Below are 11,590 nucleotides of genomic sequence, written 5' to 3'. Positions count from 1 at the left end.
CTGCAACGGAATGGTACATGGCTCATCTCATGACTCATTGAGGATGGAAGCTGAGCGAGATTACGTGAAGGTCCCCAGTAATGAACATCTAAATAAGAAGACAAAGTCTACCATTTGGTGCTGAAGTTCTACAGAACTATGGTAAAGCAGTCTTCTTGAAGGAAATTTTCAACATGAAAAGACGGATTTAGACAATAAAAACCAAAAGAACAAAACCCATTTAAAGGTTCCAGAATCATATAACTATTGCAAATGATAGGACAATGAATTTGTAAACCAGCACATATAAGAGCAACAAAACTCTGTTTCTTTTAGAAGCTTAGAAGCTTCACTAATTTTACAGTAGCAACAAAAACTCGTATGACAAAAGCCACAAAGAAAGAAACAGAAAACTGCAATCTCGATGTTTAACTATCCAATATACTCTCTATTCAACAAATTGAAAAATACATGAATTAACCTTGGACTTTACGAACTTGAATATGATGAGTAGATTCCCGACGCCAGATTGGCTGCGCTCCACTTTGGACAAGAGTAACAAATTCTCCCTCCTTCATCAGGTTCTTAATCTAAAATAGGGAATCAAATGAAGTTAGTGATAGTCAAGCAGATTTGAATTCATAAATAGGGAGAAAAGTAACAAACCAATAGAAGTTTCAATGCTCGAGAAAAGGTCTCTTCTGCATCATCTGTAAATTCCATATCTATGGGCATCACACCTTGATAAAGACCCAGCCGTTGCTTCACCCTCTCACTGACCAGAAGAAAGAATGCGTCGACAATCAGTATAAAACTGTTTACCATACCTAAAGAGAAGGACCAAAATAGCTAGGAAAAAAGTCATCCAATGATAATTTACAGCTTATGCAATGATTGATTAAAAACCAACTCAGTGCTTGATTAGATCGGCTTAATACTAGCTCAAAGATTGCGCATATTGGTTTCTCTCCTTTCCAAATATTTGAGTTTTGAAAGAACAAAGGAACTACAACTCCAGCAAAATAACCAGAATCTGATTCTAGCATTAGCATAACAATGAATGGCAAGAAGATAGAAATTTGGTTTTGAATTATTCAATATCATCCCTCCTACAAGACTTTCTCTCACTTGGTAACCCCCCCCCCCCCCCGGGTCTCCTTCTACTTGGGTATGAGGAATGCTAGGTGGATGCATCTTAAGTAGAAGAGTTGTTTCTTCAACATGGACTACTGACATCGCATGTCACAAACATAACGCTGTTACTATGCCAGAGCAATACCAGCTGACTGTGCAGTATCAGCATAATATTCTATGTGATTAAAAGAGTTAGCTTTTCTAATTACTTTGAACATATAGAAAGACTTGCTTATTAGGTATTAGACACACACAGAAAGAGAGAGAAGAGAGAGGAGAGACGGGCATTTTCCCTACAAGCTTATAAGCTTATGATAACATATATCACACATTTCTGACCATCCTCAAGAAGTGCAAACAACAAACCAGAAATGACAAATTCCTGTGAAAACAATCCTTTTGACTATTCACCTCTACTGTGCTTTTGACAGAAAAAATCCTAAGCACTTCTTCTCTGTGCTGTTTCTGGCTTTTCCTTCTTTCAGTTATGCATGATAACACTCTGTAATCTTGTAATAATCAAGAGTACTGAACACAGACTGGAGATGTTTATCAAATAAATGAAGTGCATTGCAACTTACTTATTTGTGAAAGCAAATATTATTGAGGAAGGCCGATAATGACTTAAAAGAATAGCCATGGACCCTGTTCTTGTAAAAACAATGATTGGGGTAGCAAGTGTATTAGCCATTGTGGTTGCATGAAAAGCAAACATTTCTCCCATATGGCCCTGCAAAAAGATGTTCATGCAGTGCTCAAGTTAGTAAATAAACCATATAGCTGGACTGCAATTCTCTAACCAATTTATCTTTTTTCAATTTTCCCAAGATGCAATCCTGCGTAGAAAAACGATGGCTCATGGGCCTCACAAGTTCCATTTCAGTCCAATTGCGGGTAAAATGGTAATTTTATTCACCACAATCTTACTCATTTATACCCAGTCTATATTCATTTACACCATGCCTCCATTTATTAACACCTCAAGGGCAAACTAGTTTGAACTGGAGCTTGTGAGGCCCCTGATACAAAAACCACAGCATAATAACAACAGTCACCATCTTAGAATGCCTATCGCAGAGGGAGAATGCGAGCAAGGGAATGAACAAGTGGGTGATAACAACAGTTTCCAAAAAGTACTTTAGTCAACAGCAAGCCTACAAAGGGAAAAAACAAGTTATACATCTAAATTAGGTTTCATTTACAGGATTTGTTCTAACTACAAGAATCGATGTCTAAACATAGATGATAAAGATGCTAACAATAATGTCTAAAAATAGATGATAAACACGCTTACATTATCCAAGCACAAATCTGTATGTACCAATGTATGAAGAAGGAGCAGTATATAAAAGAGAAGTTGAAAAGAGGATAAAACTAGCATGAAGTAGCTACATATTAGTCACATATTGCTTGCAAAATGTTTCTTAATCCTAGTTAGACCCATCTTATATGGTCTCGGATATTTTTTTTGTTCTTTCCAAACATCAGGCTTCAAAATTAGGCAGACTGAAGCTGTATATGAGTTCTTGTAGCATCAGAGATGTGCTACAAATATCTTCACAAAACTTTGTACAAGATGGTAAAAGTCTCATTACTTTTGAAGTAACTCTTAACCATCCAATTAATGCCATAAGCTCTATTTTGACAAACTTACATATCCTACCTAGCACTTAACTTAGTAATCCTTCATGAAATGACTTATTTGCAGAACCATATTACAAAGGACTAATTATCAAAAAGAATGCCAAAAGTCAAATAGCACAGGCTACAAAGTCTAAAGACTGGCAAATTAAACACAGGAACAGATTTGTAGCTTTAAAGCTCTTGGTGAAATCCATGCTTGACTTCATCCATATTTGAAAAGGTAGTACTATATTCAATACCCAGACAAAACTCAAGGAACATAAGATCAAATCATAATCCTCACGCACCTTGTATGCAGAAGATTGACTTGGAGGAGCTATACTGGTTAGTAGGCTTGACTCAGTCCTTAGTGCCACAGTATGCATTACTTTAACAGCCTTCAATGGATATCTTGAAAGTTTTGGATTGAAAAACCAAGTATCAATACGTGAACTTAAATCATACTTATATATGATCTGCTAAAAAGAAAATTAGCACAACCATGCACAGAATAGAACTTCTAAGCACTTCAATTCATCACCAAGATTGAAAATCAGTTAGACCAGATTAACAACACTACATATAGGAATGGGGTTACTTTTAGTATATGTCAAAATGTCCCCATAAACTTACAGGATATACTCCATTTTGGAGACAGTCTACTATAATCAATGTCAGGAAAACTATTTCTCAAGTAAAAACACTTTTTGTCCATACTTGTTAGCTAAAATAATTTCAATAGACACGAAGTGAACAGGAGGTGAATTCTAGAAACACTGAACTTCTTAGCTCTACACTTGCAACCAGTGGAACTGCATAATTATTGCAACCAACTGAAAATAACATATAATGATGGTAAGGCTCAAAATATTAAAACTGACACATTCCGACATGTAACCACTTTTTCTGGCACCAAACGTGCAGCTACTTTTAGTATGTAACTATCGACCTAAGTCTTCCTTCAAAATACAGCTCTCTAGCAGCTCATTTGCAAATGCTTTACCTTCAAGTGAGATACTGATATTTTCACAAAGAAAGTGAGAAAATTCTCTTGGCACATACTTGTAATAACAAAGACTCATCCTAATAAAGAAAACCCTTAATGAATTGATAAAAACAATTTCCTTCCAAATGTGTAGAAAGAAAGACAATGGAAGTCTTGCTCAATAGCATGTTAAAGAATAGGATTGCATCAAATTGACCAACACAGCAGATATCATTGATGATGAAATGGTTAAACAGGCATTTTCCATAAATTTGTCCCTCTATATTTAGAACTTAAACATGAACTACGAGCCAACATAATTATAATAAGTTGTCGCCAGCATTCACAGGCAAAACCTTGGGGGAGAATACAAAACCACCTAAGTCAACATTGATTGGACCCACCCTATGTCTTAATACCAATTGTAAGTTGCAAGCCAAATGAAAAGACAGAAAAAACTTCTAGGCCAATATTCAAATGATGGTAGTTCCCAATCACAAGTGAGTTGGCGAATAAGTAGAACATACTTTCCATGAGCAGTTTCTCCTGAAAGCATTACTGCATCAGCACCCCCTTTCACTGCAATGGCTATATCTGAAACTTCAGCCCTTGTTGGGGTTGGGTGATCAATCATGCTTTCCAGCATATTAGTTGCTACAATCACCGGTTTCTGCATGCTGCGACACCTTTTAATAATGTCCTCCTATTACAAAACAGCATAGCAAGGAGATTATTTTAGTAGTGGTCGCCCTAAAAGGTAATGGACAGCCATAGTTTCTGGTAATACCAATTTGTCAATACAAAAGGCATCAAGTGATTTTTCTGGTAATACCATTTTGTCAATACAAAAGGTATCAAGTGATTTTTTTTGGGGGGGGTGGGGGGGGGGGGGGGTTGGTTAATCGGCAAATACAACCAAATGTAAACACAATTCAGACACATCTTGGCCTCATTCCTTGTACTTGTTAAATTACCATTAGCCTACCACCATGTCTAATTTTTATTAGTGGAAAAGAATAGATAATAAGACTTGCAGTATGGCTCAGCAATATATATATTTTAATTTTACATGAGTAACAGAAAAAGCCTGGAACAAAAAGCAAGACAGGTACCTGCAACAGAGGGACTTCCTCAATTGGAAGTTCAGCTCCAAGGTCGCCACGGGCCACCATTGCCTATCATTGATCATAGAATTGTTTGATAATTGCTGTAACTAGAGTTTAACAACTTATTTGTACAACTGCAAGGGATTTTATCAGTCTTAACAACTTCTACAAACCTGTGCACATTGCACAAATCATCCAGCACTACACAATGACAACATGCATATGTGTGTGTGTGTATTTATACATAGGTGTCCACAAAGAAGGGGGGGGGGGAAGAGAATAGGCAGCATTTGTTAACCAAAAAGTTATATGGGCCTATTCACAAGATATTTCTACAATGAGGAAGATCTTTTCACAGGATGCATGGCTTCTTAGGATTTTTATAGGGTGTCATAGGCTTGACAAATTAAAACCACCTACACCATTGCAAGGTTAAGGCACCGTAGTAAGTGCAGGAGCCCCATCAGTTCCATAGGCCATTTTGACAGAAGAAAAACCATAACAGAAAAGAATATCACCAGTTGATCTTTTTACCCATACAAAAAAAGCATCTTTTAAAAGTGGTCTCAGCCTCTTTGGTATGTCAACTTTTGAAATTAGAATCAAATGGCTATCAAAGGTATGTTATTCTTATTCTTTCTTCGTGAAAAGTTTCACACTCATTACTGCATGCATGAAACACTGGACATTGAAGCAAGGGGTAAAACAGAAAAGGTTAGGATGCAGTTTTTGGAGGAGGGACTATTAACAAGAAGACGAAAGAGCTGAAAAGAATTTGTGGTAATATCTACAGATAGGTAGACATTTCAATCCTTTAAAATTGATTGAATGTTAAGAGGGAAGTTAAAAGCTAGTCTATCTGGTTAATACAAACTCTAGTTTCAAGTTGCCATGCAAGACAATCAACAGTGACTGCACCAAATGATTGAGCCAACCACAAGTCCCTTTTCCGTCCAAAAGAGTAATTAATGGAGTTCAAGATAGAAACAGTTTTGAGTGAAGGTAATAGACTAGCACTCAATAGATTAAAGATACATCCATTCTCCAATCATAACATTCATAAGCAACCCCCCTTCAAGCCATTTAAATTAATTAATTCATATTGGGTTCATCTATTGTTTTATAGCTGACATCCACGAAATAAGCACATCAAAAAACAATAAGAGAGAAAAATTGAATGTAGCTATCACAAACTCTCTTTTGAGAGATTGTGCATGTTTTCTTTCCTAAATGAAGCTATAAGTTTCCATACTTAAAACCTTCCTTGATTTATCTTTTCTCTGAATTCTTCATTTATTAGACATATAAAGCCATTAATACATATGACTCTAGGGCCAACACACAAAACATGAAAAGCAATAAGAACGAACTAGGCATATCCTTTTATAGTTGTTAAGGAATTAAACAGTAAATAAAGAAAAGAAGGAAAATTAGAGAACCACACATCAGAAGTATAAATGAATTAGTTAAGAAATTTAAATTACCCCATCAGATGCAGTAAGGATAGAATGAAGATTTGGTATAGAGTCGGCACTTTCAATCTTCACAATGACATGAATATCAGCATTGCAGCCTGCAAAAAGATTTTTCAATGGTCAGATGAACCCAAGAAAAAATGAAAATTATATTTAATGAACTTCAATCATATAATAGAATGAGACCAAGAGACACCTTACTTTTAAGATAATCTTTCAATTCATGGACCACCTTTGCATCCTTCACAAAAGAAACAGCATAGAAATCAACTTGGTTATCCACACCAAACTTGATATCTTCCCAGTCTTTGTCTACACAGATTACGGTGTGAGGGAGTCATTGAGAAGCAACCTTTTCGGATAATGGAAGCATGATAAAAGAATTTTTTTCATAGGTGGAATGTAGTATAGAAGACATGAAACCTGTTATTGAAGGTAGAGTTGCACTTTTCCCACGCACATTTAAATGTCTTCTTGATTTCAGCTCTCCACCATCGACTACTTCACATTTTACTAAATCCTTTGTCTTTAATTTCACTGCTAATGACATCATTCCCCCTAAAAAAGATGAATGCTTGTCAACATTTACCATGCAAATGAAATTAACTGCCAAAACGGAGTAAGCATATACAACAAATCCTAGGGGTGAGCACAGTGAATTGTACAGTATTATTCGTAAGCATAAATGAGAAAAGCAACAGCAATTGACTAAAAGAGGGAGATAGTTACCATCAACTAGTAGTATATCCCCAACCTCCACATCATTTATAAAGTCATCATAGTTAACACTAACAGTATTTTCCGTTGAAACTCCTCTTTTAATGGTGAAATTAAACTCTTGTCCCTCTTTGAGGAGGATTGGCTGCGGCACATCTCCGCTTCTGACCTCAGGTCCCTATGTTAAAATAACAACAAAAATAAAATATGCTTCAGTAAACACACTACAAAGAATATAGAGGAGAGAGAAGTTGCCAGTCAGTAAATAGATGGATCAAACAGAACTTTTAAAGAACATTCGGATGTTAGCTTAAACAAGTAGGTGGTCCAAAAAATACCTGAGAATTCATGAGCTGTCCCTTGTAATTTCATTTTCTGTGCTCTTGAATTCTTATAAACAAACAACAAAGCTTCTATATGGAAGACTAAATTTGGTGCTATAAAGGAAACGTCATTGCAAGGAGCAGCAGAGAGGTAAGTGACAAAATACCAGCAATGCATTCTTAGAAACAAATAACTTTGCAGATAAAATGAATGTTTAAGTGATTGATTAAGATACTACTTATTTTTGTGCAAAACCTGGCAAAATGAAGAGGTACTATGACTCATGATAATGACAATCACACTTGGGAGATGGCACAAAGAAATGGCTCTCAGCTTCCTACTGACTTCATCGAGCAATCAGGATTCAACTATAATGTCTTTGACACATACAACACCTGAGCAGACAGTAGAATCCTAAACGTACAAATTTAATTGCCAAGAAAAGCATGCCTTCTAGTTTCAGTCCTGGTCAATTGGAAGATGGTGATTATGATAATGCTTATTTTCATGCAAAACCTGGCAATACAAAGAGTCCTAGGACTCATAATAATGACAATCACATTTGGAAGATGATGCAAAAAAAAAGGCTCTCAGCTTCCTACTGAATTCATCCACCAATCAGGATTCAACTATAGCACATTTGACACAAAGACCAAACAGTAGAATCCTAAATACAAATTTAATTGCCAAGAAAAGCATGCCTTCTATCTTCAGTGCTGGTCAATTGAGCTATCTGGTTGAAAAAGTCAAAATAAGGATGCACTTTTGTGGAGGATAGATTAGAAATAAAGACTACAAAGAGGTCTTCGCAAAAAGTGTCCACTCCATGCTTAACAGTTGGTTTTAGTGATTCCTGTACATTAAAGTTTAAACATCACCAAATTATTAGACATGAATTTTCCACATAACACGCATAGGTAATGATCATGTTAGTTAAAGCCAGACAATAAACATAGTCATGCCAGCTTTGTTCATTGCAATTATCCTTGTTTATGTTCACAATCACATATGCAGAACAGCCAATGACTTTAGATAGCTCAAATGCACCAACAGGACAAACAGTCCCATATGTGCTTTTGGTAGGAGTATAAAGTCCACAACAAAGTAAAAAGAAGGAATCTAATGAAGTAAACAAAGAAGTAACCACCAACTAAAAGTGCTGGTCAACATAATCACAACTTGAATTGATGATTAAGAGAATATCAGGCCAATTTTCCGTACTTCTGATTCTCTTGAAATAAGATCCCATCAATGAACCAAAATCATTTAGGTCAAAACTTATTCAGCATCATGGCAAAAACCAATGCCAACTATACAAGTCATACAGAAAACTACAAAACCATATGAATGCATATGCATCTAAACAAGGAACTACATTCAGATTCCTTCACAACATCTAGAGAATATATAGGAGATATTCATTGAATGTGATGTTGTGAACAAAACAATTCCTCTAGTATTTAAATTCTTGTAAACATAAAGAGACATACCTTGGTGTCCAGCATAATTGATATAACCTTGCTATCAAACTGAGCATTGTACTCCTTAACCAGATCAATTGTTTTTTGGTGAGATGCATGGTCTCCGTGCGACATATTTAAACGGGCTACGTTCATTCCTGTTTCTGCCAGTTTCCAGATCATTTCACGAGAACTTGTTGAAGGACCAATCGTGCATACTATCTTTGTTTTTCTCCAAGGATTGGCATCCATTGTTGTCTGGTCCAAAGCAAAATCCCTAGACTGAAAAGAACTTCAACTCACTCAAAGCGAAGAATGTAATGTCGTTCAGAATTACACATGTAGTAACATGCAAACTTCGATGATAAACAGAGACAATTTCTAGCACTTTGCAGGAGATTTGCCCAAGCAAGAACAAGTAAAAGAACCACATAAGGTAGTCTGATAATAGAAGCCCTGTTTCCAGCAAAATTTTGCACAGGAATCTAAAACAGTTTGCCAGCAAATGTTTTTCTTTTTCCATAAATTTTAAAAATTACTGCAACTTTGTACCGTTTCCTCACATACATTTCTTCTACTGCATACACTGAAATCAACCTCCAACTCATGATAATCAATATATGGAGGTCACTGTGTACCTATAAAAACTCTCAGTCCAGATTTGTAGTAACATGGTTTGTTTTAGATGCAAAATTACCAGATGAACACTCCTACCTAGTTCCACAATAAATGAACACAACATTTTTAAATCTTACCAACCTATATGTCAATGACTGCTAAGTGGCAACCTGAGATTTTTACAAAATCACCATAAAGTTAATGCAGACAAACTTCTATAGTGCCAACATCAAAATTCACTATATTGACACTAAGCTGTCCGCACAAATCCTCTTTCCATACTTCCACAATAAAGGCCCATATTTCTTTGTTAAGTCAAAAGGTACCATATCTCTTTCAGGTATTTTGTAGCATCCCACCATGTCCATTCATTCCACCACATATGAGTGATAATTACTGATATCACTCTCTGTAACAAAATGAATGCTCGCTGATAATTAGTGACATCACTCTTTCTGACAAAATGAATTCTGACTAAGCCCAATCTAAAAAGATCTCGCATATTTCTTCAAATCTCATAAATATGCCTTCTTTATGAAAACAAAATCTTCTATAAATGCTACCTTTACATGTGATGCACAGATAATACAAATTTACTACTTCCACTCACTAAAAGATCTTATTTTCATCTATCAGAAAACAAAAAACGAACATGAAGTAAAAACATCCATTTACTGCAATTCCTCCAAAACAAAAACAGCAACAATAACCAAACATACAGAGATATACTTGTAAATAAAATAAAAAGAGGAGCTTTAATGAGGGGCTACTTACCAGAGTGGTTGCAGGGCCATTTAAAGAGGGGAAGTTGTTGTTACTAGTACCACTACTATTGCTTTTATTAGCAGACTGAATCCGCTCCGAGGATTTAACAGCAAGAATCTTTGTTCGAGCAAGTATTTTTCTTCCACCTTTTAGTCCAGAAGAGCTGAAGAACAAGTCATTAACGTTCTTGACCGACGCAAAACGGTCTGATACAGCCCGAGTTGTATCGGATTTCAACCAAGACATCCCATTTCCACCACTTGGTAACGGAATCGTCGCCATTAATTACCTAAAACTAACCACCTCTAGCGAAAACTAAAAACACTTTCGAGATAATAAAAAACAAGAACAGCCCACGAAAAGAAACAGAGCAAAGAGCTTCTTGATTGCGTTTTCAACTCAAATGGAGCCAAGACACAGTTACTGAAGAAGGAAGTGTGTGTTGTGTGTGTTTTTGTAAATGTTGAGAAAAAAGTAGCCTTGTGTGTTGTGTGGTTAATTACGCCCGAAAAGGAAGGGGGAAAAGGCCAGGGGACGGGGGACACGAGGAGGAGAGCGAGTTTCGTTGAGCGAAAAAAAACAAAATAACCGAGCCTGGGCAGTTGGACATGGACATGCCTGGTTTTTTTTTTTTTTTTTTTAATGTTTGGCTGCAGAAGAGAAGATCACCCCCACTCGTGGCGTCATGCGCGTGGTCGTCCAACTTTTGGTCTTTTCTTGCCTTGCTTGTAGTAGTATTAGCTAGGGTAATACAAGTGACAATTTTGTGGCCACCAAAAACTTTTTTTTGTCAAGTCGAAAATTCGAACTCTACCTATAGTAACAAATATTCAAAAGACATGTCAAAACACCCTTTATCTAGTCATACATGTAAATTCTATTAGCCCGTTGTCGGAAAACAAATATTAATGTCAATTTAAGAATGTGACCGAGTTGTAAAAGAGTTAATTCCACTTTGTACCCTTCAATTATATCCAAATCTGACTTAAGCGTCTAACCTTTAAAGTGAGACAGTTTAATGATCCTTGAAATATAGAATTTGTCTCACTCTATGTAAAATCTTTGACAAAAAGGAGACGAATTTTATGCTTATGTGGGACAAAATTTTATATTTTAGGAACTAATGTGAAATAAATTTTAATTTTAGGGACTAAAAGAGGATAGATTTTATACTTTAGAAACTAAAACATCTCTCTTTAAAGTTTAAGGACCAAAGTGAAGTTTCGAATATAGTTGAAGGGTGCAAAATGGCATTAACCCTTGAAAAAACATATTATCAGAAGAGTGGTGACAAAAAAGCATATAAATATTTAGATTGTGAGTTTTTCAATAAAAAATTTAATATATTTTCTTGACATATTTTTAATTATTTTTTACTTCACATATATCATATCGCTAGTATAT

General features: G+C 35.8%; 1 protein-coding gene across 1 annotated transcript; it reads right to left on the bottom strand.

Moving 5' to 3' along the window:
- Nucleotides 1-206: 206 nt before the first annotated feature.
- On the bottom strand, nt 207-10,716 carry LOC113779658 (pyruvate kinase isozyme G, chloroplastic). The gene is made up of 12 exons (XM_027325329.1): nt 10,196-10,716; nt 8,834-9,085; nt 7,032-7,197; nt 6,726-6,860; nt 6,504-6,614; nt 6,312-6,400; nt 4,834-4,896; nt 4,249-4,424; nt 3,045-3,147; nt 1,695-1,843; nt 646-754; nt 207-569 (listed from the first exon to the last, which is right to left on the bottom strand). The coding sequence occupies exons 1-12, from the start codon at nt 10,466-10,468 to the stop codon at nt 456-458; spliced, it is 1,740 nt and encodes a 579-aa protein (XP_027181130.1). The 5' UTR covers nt 10,469-10,716; the 3' UTR covers nt 207-455.
- Nucleotides 10,717-11,590: the final 874 nt, after the last annotated feature.

The sequence above is a fragment of the Coffea eugenioides genome, chromosome 8 (assembly GCF_003713205.1).
Source record: "Coffea eugenioides isolate CCC68of chromosome 8, Ceug_1.0, whole genome shotgun sequence".
In the NCBI taxonomy this organism is placed as follows: Eukaryota; Viridiplantae; Streptophyta; class Magnoliopsida; order Gentianales; family Rubiaceae; genus Coffea; species Coffea eugenioides.
This window is presented reverse-complemented; position numbering and strand designations above follow the sequence as displayed.

Excerpts from the sequence above, each read along its gene's own strand:
- LOC113779658 (XM_027325329.1), bottom strand. The coding sequence starts at position 10,468 with ATGGCGACGATTCCGTTACCAAGTGGTGGAAATGGGATGTCTTGGTTG. Across the intron at positions 6,861-7,031 it reads GGATATACTACTAGTTGATG|GGGGAATGATGTCATTAGCA; the intron begins GTAACTATCTCC and ends CATCTTTTTTAG. Across the intron at positions 6,615-6,725 it reads AACTCTACCTTCAATAACAG|ACAAAGACTGGGAAGATATC; the intron begins GTTTCATGTCTT and ends TAATCTGTGTAG.